Raw genomic sequence first — 13,077 nt, 5'->3', positions numbered from 1 at the left:
CATGACAAAATGAGTTGAGCCTAATTATATATGGATATCAAATTAATTGTATAAAAAATTTGGAAACCTATAGGTAACATCAAATGGAAATAAATGTCAACTACAAAGTTGTTGATTTTTTCAAGAGATACATTTCTGATATAAATTTTGTCTCCATCCAGATTCATGCAAAAAGAAAGTTATGAATTTCTGAAGACGGCCTGATATATGTTATCAATGACACTTTTAACACGAATGGATTGTAATACTTAACTTCCTCCATTATCACTGTCAGTTTTCCTCATGAACCAGCACTTAGTATGTATCCTGTGGGGTTTATTACTTGAACTGGTAGACAACTTATAATTGCTGGTTCTTTTAATCTGCATGGGTTATCTCAGCTTAAATTAAAAAAGTGTTTTATCAATGCACCAGCTATAATAGGCCGTATATGGTAGTGTTCCTATAGTAGTTTTCCTCCTTGAGTTTTGAGAAATCTTCTTCTGATACCCTGCAACCTGTGTGGCATTCTGCGATAGTGAAAACAAGAAACGTTATGTTACATTGCCTTTATGTCTCCCCCCCCCCCCCCTTGTCCCAAGAAATTTAAAACAAATTTCTTTGTAGTATTCTTATGTTCCAAATTAAACACTATCCGTCGTCTATATAAAATAATACAAATGCATGGGGATATACCTTTCGGACCAGAATATGAATGAAGCTAGGGCAGCAATGTTGAGCATTCATAGTCGATGCTGTGACCATACATGCATTAATAATAAGCTACCTTTGCCCCCCCCAACATTGGCAAATGGGCACCCCCTAAGGTCCACCTCTCTAATGCTTTTTCCAACAATCAACCACCTCCCTGAAACAAAAGCCAATAGGCAAAAATACAAAAAACCAACGACAATTAAAATATGGGACTTCAAATTTCAGGAAATTCAATTATATTAACAAAAAAATAAAAGGAAAATCTTTTAACTTCTCCTAGAACCTTAGAAGCTTTCTTTTAAAACACTAAAAATGCATAATTGATCCCATACCAAAGTCAAAAATTCATCTAAACTTGCTTCGATCTTTCACTTGGATGTATACAATAAGTTGAACTATCATAGATGACACCCCTCAGCAACAGACAACACCGATCATGGTTGAGTTGGGTTAAAATGTGGATTCTCCATGCCATCATGGGGCCTCTCTTTGTTTGAAAAGGCAATAGTGCTAGTGAGGCTGCTGGCACAGTACTCGCAGTGCAATTAAAGGAAAACAGAACACGAGTGAGAGGGGCTATTTTGCAAGCAAGAATAAAGGATGGATAATTGAATGATGATACAGTTACAATAATATACAACACAAAACCGATTGGATGGCAAAGTTCTGGTCTGGTGTGCATCTACTAATGGTGATGGATCTGGATATGATGTTGATGTTGCGCATGTGCATAGACTAACAAAACACGATAAGTTAGGTCACGAAAGTTAAGGCTTGAGGTCAAACCATTTAGCTTCCTTTTACCCCTTCATATTATTATTTCATCTACAGCTGTTATCGTGTGGTTACGCCGTCTATTTCCTTTCACTTAAATTTCCTTATGCCCTAAGAAATGTGCAAACAAATCTTGATCCCAAGAACACAGCTTAGTAACTAAGGTAGTTTGCCATAATTAGCCATTCTCATATATCTATGCATAAATTCTCATCATGCATGTACTTGACCACAACCCAGGATGTCGTGTTAAGAGGGGAGGAAAATGTGCAGCGTGAATGAGTGCATGCTCCCATTTTCTACTGGATGACTATGGTAGTTGTCACTGACAAGACATGCGTGAAAGCTCATCATTCAGTTTTTTCCTTCATCTTTGTCTTGGGAGAGCAATTACCCAACAATGTTCTTAAGAACCAGTTTGCAATATACACTACCCTGTTTCAAGAATTTCTGTCAGAGCGCAGATTTTTCTTGGGGGGATGGCCAAGAAAATTATGAAATCAATCCAATATTTGGTTGCTATTTATCGCATTAAACCACAGGCAGTGATATCGAACTACCTACTTATCTAGTATCAAATATTAGGTGACTATTTATTGAAAAGCATGGTTTGAGATAGTTATATTATTTGTTTAGAAAATCATGGTTTGAGCTAGCATCTGTTTGAGAGAGAAATCTTGATAAGTAATAGTCAAGATCTTATATTTTCCTTTCTAAGCAAGATGCATGGTTGCTCACCCACATTGTTAGTCAATTTCTAGAGTTTTGGTAAACGCTTGGCACAGAATCAGACATTTTTTAAAAACCTTCCTTTGTCCATTACGCGATCCTTCGATGGTAACAATTTTGTCATCTCCTATATATGAGATTCACTGGTTACTAGCAGGGATTCCATAGGACTGACTTCACATTGGAGAAGTGGAGTGGTAGGCAATGCAATCATGAACAAATGTATTTAAGTGTTCTGTGTGAATATGTATGTCTGTATCTTTGAGTTTTCAATATCATCAAAGCATCCAGCGACAATGCGCATGAGTCAATGAATGAAAATGGGAAAGGTGATATAGGATTATGGATGGTATGAGGAATGAAGACCATGTCAACAAATTAAAAGGAGCCATACGTCGAGGTAGGGGTAGTTTGCCATATCCAACCCAGTTCTTTGGAAATACGTACATAGAAAGTTAGCCTTGTATAAATGTTCTTTTCTTTCTTAGAAAATAGGTTACAATATAACTAATCTTGTATGTGCACTTTAAAGTTACCGATGATTCATTAGTAGCATTGTTAGTATATATTGGTTAGCAAAAAAAAGGTAGTATATATACAGTTATATTATTAAAGAATGTAACGATACAAATCAACATCAGCAATTTCGTCCAATCGACTCTAACTTGAATCGCAATATTTATCAAGTCTGTTTAAACCTACAAAATTAACTTTTCTATTTTTCTTGAGGGTTCATAATATTGTTTCACTACACAACTTAATTTCGTTCAGACAGCTGTCCCTATATATGCATGCACGCGTTGGGGCACTGGACCCACGGTAATGAAATTTCCAGCGTTGAAGCATTCAAACTATCCTCATGGTCTATGAGAGCAAGCATTATATTCCTACCGTGGAAAATGAGCATCATTATTCCATGGGGCACATCAGCCTATACACTGCTGGCAGACAGAAGTGCAATCCTTCTGCAGGTCAAAATTCAGAGTTCCAGGCATTTGAATATATCTTGGATTGTCACGGTAAATTACTGGTTTAACTCATCACGCTGCATTTGGGACCACAGGGATGTGAAATCTCTTTAGATCGAAAAAAATTAATAGGATCATAAGGATAGCCATGATTTCCAGATACTGGTGGTAACAAAAATATACGTGGTCATTGGCCACAAAAGCATATACTTGAAATCAAATTTGAATTCCCAACCACCCAAATCTGCTTGAAATAGCAGTACTAACTGACTGAAATGCATGGCCACAGAATTCTTTTGAAAATTACTGAAACCAAAGTTTAACCAATTCTTTTTTGTCACTACTAACTTTTAACAGGACCTATCAGCAAACCCAGTCAGCAACAGCATGTAGATTCCAAGTTTTTCCTTGGATATAACATGAAGGCCCACTAAACAAGAAGAGCTTTGCAATTCCTGAAGACATCTGAATAAGAAGAGCTTAGAAACACCAAGGACGCCACCTACAAGGTTGGTCGTTATCCCTATTTCTATCAATTAACATCGAGGCATTTCACTGCATAGTTATCTTTGTCTCTATTTACAGAGTGATAAAAAACCTCATGCAAAATGGAGCTGCTCTTAGGTTTTGCCGCTTCATTTTTCATTCTTATTACATAGCCTCAAGGGCATTATATATGAGTAGAAATAATTAATTAATTAGCAACTCCTCTTCAAACATTTTCAGTCTCTCCGATCCATACCTGGATTAGATAACTTATAGGCAACAATGTTGCAAAAAGTAATAGTAAAAAGACATTAGTGGAAACAAGTGTTCCACGCTGGTATGAGAATTTTGTACAAGTTTGCTTTTACCGTGGTTTCTTCCCTTCTTCCGGTATAGAATAGTTCCTGCGGTGGACTTGTAGAAAGTTTTGGACTAGGAATGAAACAAGTATCCAAGTGTCACTGTCGCCCAGATATGCCAGTGTTTGTCTCTGCAGCCTTTAGTGCGGATTAATCAACCATGTTTAGTAGTAATCCACTTTGTGGTCTGCTCGATCTTGTCTAGTGGACGTGCTTTGGTACGGTGTTTCATCGTCGTTCACCTGGTAATGAACTCGTTTTCAGTCTGATGCTCCTCCCTGGATTCTTTCAATTAAGGCCAACTAATGGATTTGTCTCCTTACATTTGTAAAGAATATACAGTTATCCCAGTTCAGACATTCTAAGGTCTGTCACACACTCACAGCGACAAAGCCTTGGATGGAAATTAAACAAAAGAAACAAGAAGAAAGAGTGTAATTCATCTCTTTGGTAAGAAATCATGAGCACCAAGATTTAAACATTGTAGGTGGCATGCATCACACGCACCACCACCACACCAAGATGTGATTCCCATTAAGATTGCCCTTAACAGATAACGGACAAGATAATTCTAGATTATAGTAGCATTCTACACACGGATAGTTACCGCGAGAACTGTACTCACCCTTCACATTCACCCTTTCGAACGCATAAGCATACACACTACTCTTATGGAAGGTTGTAACGATAGATGTTTAGATCACCATGTTGTCAACGGGCATGTCACCTACCACTAGAAAAAGCTATATTAATAGGACACACAAGGCTTCAAACCTTAAGAGTTTGATCCTGGTGGGTACGGGGTGCAACCACTTTATCTAACGGCTATTATTGCTCGGTTGTCCCAGGCCCCATCATAGTAACATCGAATCTAATATTAAATACGAGATATATATCAACATACTACTAGATGGATGAGGAAACATGCAATTTTTTTCTTTATTTAGTAAGATGGAATATATGGCCTTTGAAACCATAACCAGGTCCAAAACCAGGGAATTTGTGGAGAACCTGTTTTTCAACAAGAAATCTGCAGTCTTCTGCCATTCTGAATTTCTAGAAATAAAATATTTGGCAGTGAAGATAGAGGCTAACTGGATGAATGGAATGAATATGACAATTTTTTTGCACCCCCCACCCCCGCCCTGCAGGGAAGTTTGTAAGTTGCAAGTTTTAGATTTCGAGAGTAGTCCTTTCTCCCTGAAATTTACAAAAAAGTTTCACTTCTTTTGACACTGTTTTATCATACAATCTTTGCCAATTACTTAGTACCGACTAAAATGAAACTACTGCTACATACTAATCCTAGTACTTTCTTGACTGAACATATTTGTTTGTACAATTTTAACACGATCAGATACATCTATCCGTGTGGTATTCGTGGTAAGCAATCTCATCTCTAAGAAACATCTATCCACTGCAGCAATATTAAAGGTGTTCAAAGAACAGTCATGGCCTATTTATAGGTACTTTCTTAATCGTTAAGACAAGGTACATGATCCTATTTTCTGGTAGATGACACTCACTGAAATTAATTTCTAGTAGAGGCACAGAGTGTATTATCAAATAGTAGCCCGCATCACAAAGTATCTATAGCCATTTGGAGGCCATTAGCCATTACGGGAAAAAAATTATTCAAATAATACCCCCACAAAATCTCCAAGCTATTATTTTAATCACTGTTTACATTTTAGTTTAGTTCTTCCATTTGTTTAAATCCTTGCCAGAGCAGGATTTCTTTGAGGTATATCAAGAATAGCCCAGAAAACCTTACTGCCATGATATGTTCTGTTTATCCTCACAGGTTCTTGTTTCTACTTTAGCAAACAACAGCAACCATATATATGGTTGGGCACTGAGTTATCTCCATGCTCCTTGGGTAGCCACCATTGGCGTTTTCTTTCATCAATCAGAAGGCTCAATCAATCTGAGAACTGATGCTGACATGTCCAAAGGCTCAACAGACCAAAGGAAAGCAGCACAAGGAAAATGATAAAGTAGACCAACCGGTAGCATGGTCCTTTCATGTGGAAAAATACACCACCAATCTATCCAGCAGAGAGGGCGACCTGACCTACCAAATCTTCCCAAGTTTATCAGGTTCCAGGAGCCTTCCTGAGAGAAGTTTCAAATGGACCAGCGATGGTCCTGATCAGAAGAGGTGTCCTGTTTACAAGATCCTTTGGCTCTTTTGCAGGATCTTGGATAGCATGACTTGTTTAACATTCACAGTACTGACTAAATCAAACATACCTCCCTTCTAGTGATGTGGTGGCGATGTAGTGACGTGGATGTAAGCACGTGGGGTTTACAATTGTTGGAATAAAGATGAGCTGCGAAGGTGACAATAGGAGTCTAGAAGGCAGAGGAAAGTTTCTCATTTTGTACATGTACTCTGATGTAGGTAAACTACATGGCACTAGTAACCCTCAGTAGCGTAACTTTGTTTCTAAAAATGACACGTTTATAACTTGTCTTGTGAATATTGTATGAGATTGGCGTGAAGCTGAAGCAGAACATGACGCTAAGCACAAATTGTATGCATGGATTCACATTGGGAAGAGAATTTGCTGACCACCATTTTGGACCTAGGTAAACAGACATTCAGAAACCTTACTGTATGACTGAGATTGCTCCTCCTATCTCAGAAGTCATGGAGAAAAGAGGAGGTTATAGCAGGTCAAAGATCTTTGGAGGGAAAGACTCTGTGAGTGCACAATATATTCTTCCAGCATAACAACTTTGTAAGAAAACAATTCCGATGCCAACTCTACTAATAGTAAAAGTAAACGAGGTTCTCTGAATCTCTCCAGTGTAAATGCCAACACCATTATCATCATCATTTTGACCCATCTTCCAAAATCCACAAGGCTTCACCATCTTCGTCACTCATGTGTGCAACAAGGAGCTATAGCTGGATCCTCAATTCAAATTTCAATAGCACTGTTCAACAATCGTGTTAGCTCGACAAGGTCTGCATGACAACTCACAAAACTGTTCTCCGTTCCAGCAGTCAAAGTTTGGGATTAATGTCCATGATCTCTCCATCGAAGTTTTCTAGCATTTTCCGTCTCCAGATTCTCGATCTGCACAAGTCATCACATATTACCAAATACTCGATCACACCCAAGTTTATAAAAGTAGTTGATCTTAATAGATTCGGATGGCCAGTAATGTTCATCCAGCCAGCATGCCTGACAGCTATACCAATAAGTACATCTTTACACAGGCAAACTTTCCTCCTTCAAACTCCCTCCCATTTGCATTCTCCATGAGCGATCTACTAGTGGATATAGTTCCCTACAAAATATTTTCAATCAGGCATTTTGGTAGTTCATCAGTGAGATTAGAAGCTGTTTGCTTTCAGCTGAATGGAGGCAAAACAACCAACATGATTCATAGATCATTCACTATGGCTTTCTTAATGTAGTGTACAGATAGAAACCATTCTCTTCCATATTGTGGGTTTAAAATTACCTCAGATCGTGACTTACAACCAGTATTGTGTGGTGTTTCTTTAGGTCCTTCAGGAGATTCACAACATCAGCCCGAGCCTTCCAATCTGACATTTAAATAGTAAATTAGTAAACACCTCCACTACAAGATATAAATTTCAGCATAGTATTTGGCTCTTGACATCAATCCTGGCAACAGCACCAGAGATAGTACTGTACACAAGCAAACATGCACTAACCAGCAGAGATGAATGAATTAACAAAAAGCAATTCAATGACTGGTTTGATGAATATGGTAACCAAATCACGTACTGATTTGGTCTGATTAATATAATCACTACCTAGACCAGCAAGTGGCTCATCAAGCAGCAATAGATCAGGAGTTTGAACCTACAAAATAGAAAAATAAATAAAGGCAGCATAAACATTCAGATATCTTGTTTCTTAGAAAAGCAAAGAGAAGAGATAGAATATCAATTCCAAATAAACCAATAAATACATTACCAGTTGAATTGCCAAAGCAAGTCGCCTCTTAAACCCACCACTTAGAGACTGTGGATCTTCATCTAATGAAATGGTTGTCAGACCAACCTAGTATGTTTCACCCCAACATCAAGTTAAATTGTGAAATAATTTGTATTTTAAAAAATTTCCTAATAAGTACAAAAGGTAAAGGATTGTGAGGTAAGCAGTACCAAGTTCAAGGCATTTTGAAGATTTTTAGCAAGCTGTTCTTTGAATAGGAGATCGGCCTTCTGCCTAGGCCATCCAAAAGTAACTTCTTCAAGTACAGTATCTGCTAAGAAGTACCTATAACAGGATACGATAGACTCTTATGTTTCAGCAAAATTTTCAAGCGCTACAGTCTATAGGCAATCATGGCCACTTTACTTAATTTTCATGAAAGTAGTAGTTCAAACCTCTCAGGAAACTGAAATACGATTCCAACTCTTTGAGAAGTTAGCATTTCAGACAAGCCAATAGGATTTCCACTATCATCATACTTCTGAATGCAAATAGACCCAGAGGTAGGTTCTGATAGACCAGCCAAAAGCTGAGACATCAAAATTTTACATCAAGACGAAAGACAGGTAACAAGGAAATTTTGCAACGCCATGCAGCATTCAGTGTGCACCTGTAAAAGGGTGGTCTTTCCACTCCCACTCCGTCCAAATATCAAACCAAAACTGCACAAATACAGTGTTAGTAATATAAAATCTGCCAGAAATACAATTATTCCAGGGCAAATATGCTTACCTTTTCTCCCGAAGGGAGAGGTTAATTTCATTTAACAAGTTATGTTCAGTTCCAGGAGGGCGATAGGTAACTTTTCTTACCTGAAAGAAAATGATGTTCACTTTATTTTACAATAAATGCAAAAGGCTCAATCATATATGTAGGGTAGCATATTGCATAGATGCTACTAGGCAGATGCTTTTCTAGATCAGCAGTCATGCGAACTCATAGCAAAAAAGAATAAAGAGTAAAGTGATGCAATGTATGCAACATTCAAGAAATTTACGAACATCAAATTGTGAAAGCAGTGCAGAAAACTTGCTATTGAGTCCTGTATGACAGTTCCCTCCACTTCAGTTTTTTATTAGAGTTAGCAAGCTGATTACCATTACTATCCTTGAAGTCTCAAGGTTGATTTTAAGGATATTCAACAAAACTGAAGGTCTAATTAAGCTTGTCTCCATTCCAAATTTGATGACCTTTGGGAGCCGAACTCCAGCCCACTCGTACCAAATACCAATTCAGCAGACCTGAATACACTACTGTTCCCAGATCGAATTGCGAGCACTCAAAATCCAAATGCAAATAAAAAGAAGGAAGCGAAATAGGCAATTGCGCACCTCCAATTGGGAGTACCCAGCCTCGACCGTTGCCGCGCGACAGCTCCAAGAAACCCTCCATCTCCTGTGACAGAACAGAATAGTTACAGACAAAAATTCAATCAACGAGTATGCCCACGAGAAGAGAAAATCTAATTGAAGGACGACCGGGCTTACCTGGACGGTTTCACAGGGGAGTAATAAGAAGCCGTCGGCGGGGCGGCCACCGCCGCGGCCGCGGCGAGCATGGCGGAGAACGGAGCTTCGGAGGAACCGGGCCGCCCCCCTCACGGGCTTGCTCGGGTGCTCATCGAAGGTCCAAGGAAGCCTCGGGTTCGTGGTGGCGGTCCCGGAGAGTGGGGCGGGAGCACGGACGAAGGCGGGCGGCGGGCGGCTGGGAGGAAGAGGAAGGGGTGAGGTCAAATCCGGCTAAACGCCGGTGAGTGGGTGAAGGGGAAGAAGGAAGAAGGGATAACGGGTCGAGACGTTAATGGGCCTATATGCTAATGTTAGGCCAGCTGAGCTGCTTTCACGTCATGGGCTCGTTATTTCCATTCTGTTTTTTATTTTTTTTTCAATCTTTGCCTAATATAAAACCAACCTTTTCGTTTGCTGAATTCAGTTTCTCTTTCTCTCACATATCCCATTTTTTTACCCAAAAAATACATATTCCATTTCTAGTTGTCACCCCTGGCTGTGTCTTTATCAAGTATAGGCTGCAAACACGCACTCATGACACATCTACTTTGAGACTGAGTGTGCTTGAGCTAGACACGTTAATAAGGGGTGTTTGGTTCCATGGACCAGTTCGTATCACATCAAATATTCAGATGTTAATTATGAGGACTAAAGATGAGCTACACAGATGGAGGCTAATTCACGAGACGAATCTATTAAACCTAATTAATCAATCATGAGCAAATAGTTATTGTAGCATCACATTGTCAAATCATGGACTAATTAGGCTTTATAGATTCGTCTCGCAAATTAGTCCCCACATGTGCAGTTGATTTTGTAATTAGTCAATATTTAATACTCCTAATTAGTATCTAAACATTTGATGTGACAGGAATTTTAGGTCCTTCTAAAGAAACAAACACTCCTAAGAAATCCACCCTCAATTTGCGTGGCCACGTGCTTTACCACTGAGTGCACCTGCACGACTATATTTGTAAAAAAATTCAATTAGGCCCCGTTTGGATCATTGGAATTGAATTCCATCCTAATAATCATAATTTAGACACAAATTAATTAAGCTAATATAATTGTATGTGGAATATAGTTGTATATTATAGTTGGTGATATGGGAGAGATACTTGTATGCTGCACTTCTACTATAGAGAAGCGAGTCTAAGAGTGTGCTATAAGAATTGAATTCCATCTAATAACTATAATCTATAGAATCAATTTCCATCTCCCACCCCATGAATTTAAGATAGGCTTATATCTAAACTTTGGAAAGTTGTGGAATGCCACATTCCAACATAAATTAGCCTACTCCATTAAATAGATTCCAATTCCTTGGATCCAAACGGGGCCTTAGGGAAAATATGAGCGCTTGTGCCGAGCCTTGAAATTAAACCCGGATATATAAACATGAATTATCTCTACAAGTAAGACCATTATATTGTTGTTACCTAAGTTACGTCACGTTATGATATATCTCCTATGTTGCTCTCGTCTCTTGCCTCTCCTCACGGAGCAATGTCGGCATGGACGACAATGACGAAGGCGCCTCTTTGCCGAGGACAACACGCATGAAGGGATGATGCTGATGCAGCACTTTTGCCATGGTCTCGGTGGCTCCACCAAATGCGTGACACGAATAAACGTCCGCAGATTTGAAAAGCCGTGCAAAGGACCCATGATCTCCAAGGGCTAGTATAAATGGAACACCATTGTTAGGTTGGTTATTGGAGGCAATTGGAGGCAATTGAGGCACTCGTCACCGGTGGCGAAAGGAGCACACGCGTACGGATTCCGGTTGATGTAACGACCAATCCCTATCTCCAAGATGCCCATGTGTCACCTGCACACGTACGCACGCAAGATCATGGAGCGACAACAACACGGTCGATCACTTGCAAGGTGTGGCCCTGTACCCCTGGTAGTGATAGGGTCGGCGTCACGAAGCGCACACAATGCAAATAAGCCGGTTCATGTAATGTAACGAGTGGGCATGTTCAGGCAGGCGTGCCTAGTCAGAGACAGGAATCTTAAGCGCTGCCGTACCCTGCCGGGGGCCATGATGAGGGAGATGGATGCTAAATAAGATGGCAGCCGTGCTGCACATCTAGGACACGAGGAGCTAGCACTTTCTATTGAAGTGAATGTAACCCATCTACCATCCAAGGCACGAAGAAATTAAATGGACAATTTTCACAACAGCAAAATTAAATAGACGCTCGTGGAAATCGATTTTCACAGTCACAACACTTAAGGAACCACTTATCCTAATACCTATTTTCATAGTCACAACACTTCAGGATCTGCGGCGGCTCCCCTCACTCGCTGCAGTGAAGAGCAGCGGCGCACCGTGGACTGGCGATGGCGGCGGTCGAGCAGCGGATCTGCGGTAGCGCCCCATACTCGCTACAGCGAAGAGCGATTTGGTTCCGACGAGGGCGGCTGGTGGCGGGATGCGGCGAGGGTTGGAGGTTCAGTGGGATGCGGCGAGGCTCAGAGGCGTGGTCAAGATGCGGCAGTGATGACGGCTATGGTGGCGATGACGGCTCAGACGGTGACGACGGTGTCGATGTTTAGACCTGGCAACCTACCGAGGGGGGTACCCGAGGTAGTGTTTAGTGCGTGGGGCTCGTCGAGATTAGGAACTCAAAGGTGAACTCGAACACATGATTTAGATAGGTTCGGGTTGTTAGATTGCATAATACCCTAAGTCCTATGTGTTGGTTGAATTGAACTTGTTTGGAGGGGGTCCCTGCCTCGCCTTGTATTGCTGAGGGTAGGGTTACAGGTCAGTTGTTTATAAGAATACTAGTCCGATTCAACTAGTGAGTCCTACTCTAATTGCTACGAGTAGTTTCCTAATCCTTGACTAGTTCTTGTCCTCCACGTAGACTACGCTGTCCTACACTGTAGTCTTCATGAATGACAGATCTCGGTGTACAACCCTGTATCTATGACTGTTCAAACTTCTGGTGGGCCCATAGATGTATGTATGACAAGTCCCCGAATACTTTTTAGTCAAATGCAGTAGTCCTGAGTACTTTTGTAGCCTTCTCCGACTAATTTTTGGTGCTCTTCGAGTACTCCATCGGGTTGAGTTTTCAAATGTACTCGAGTACTGCGATGCGGCTAGAATGTGCTCAAGCCTCATTTAATTTGGTCTTGAATCTTCAATCTTAAATTTTATATGGAAGTGCGCACTTCATATGGAGTAGCCCCCGAGCCTTATGTTGAATCGAAGAATCAGGCTGAGGGTTAATCTGTAATTTTGCATCTCTTTTCCCTTAAAACTCAAAGAAAAAACATTTTAGCCGATGGGCGTGTGGCACGCAGCCCCCGAGCGGTTACATGACAAGTTTGGGTATAAGGGTCAACCTCTGGTTAACGTGATCGTTCGCCAATAGTAACCTTATCTCTTAAAAAAAAATTGGAAACCGTCAGCTAGGTGCGAAATCTTCAAGTGTTTTAAAAACGAAATATTCCCATTAATCTCGCCACTGCTTTAACTGTGCTGCGATTATAAATAGTGGAGGAAATCATCCCTTCCATTTCACCCGAGCCATCTACTCTTTCATCTTCCACACTGTAGCCC

The 13,077-nt window shown here is 40.3% G+C and overlaps 1 protein-coding gene across 5 annotated transcripts; it reads right to left on the bottom strand.

Annotated features, from left to right (window-relative positions):
• Positions 1-6,534: 6,534 nt before the first annotated feature.
• LOC101784809 (ABC transporter I family member 11, chloroplastic) lies at positions 6,535-9,784 on the bottom strand. Of its 5 annotated transcripts, none has more exons than XM_022829425.1 (11): positions 9,477-9,784; positions 9,321-9,384; positions 8,722-8,801; positions 8,600-8,651; positions 8,385-8,518; positions 8,160-8,274; positions 7,969-8,055; positions 7,704-7,854; positions 7,487-7,571; positions 7,204-7,309; positions 6,535-7,095 (listed from the first exon to the last, which is right to left on the bottom strand). In XM_022829425.1, the coding sequence occupies exons 1-10, from the start codon at positions 9,545-9,547 to the stop codon at positions 7,231-7,233; spliced, it is 918 nt and encodes a 305-aa protein (XP_022685160.1). In that variant the 5' UTR covers positions 9,548-9,784; the 3' UTR covers positions 6,535-7,095; positions 7,204-7,230. The 5 variants fall into 5 exon arrangements, 4 of the variants coding, with proteins under 4 accessions (XP_022685160.1, XP_022685159.1, XP_004979295.1 ...); XM_022829424.1 differs by having other exon boundaries at positions 7,217-7,309; positions 9,477-9,783; XM_004979238.3 differs by having other exon boundaries at positions 7,217-7,309; positions 7,806-7,854; positions 9,477-9,782.
• Positions 9,785-13,077: the final 3,293 nt, after the last annotated feature.

This window comes from Setaria italica, chromosome VIII (assembly GCF_000263155.2).
Source record: "Setaria italica strain Yugu1 chromosome VIII, Setaria_italica_v2.0, whole genome shotgun sequence".
Classification (NCBI taxonomy): Eukaryota; Viridiplantae; Streptophyta; class Magnoliopsida; order Poales; family Poaceae; genus Setaria; species Setaria italica.
The sequence above is the reverse complement of the archived record's forward strand: the minus strand, read 5'-3'. Positions and strand labels throughout refer to the sequence as shown.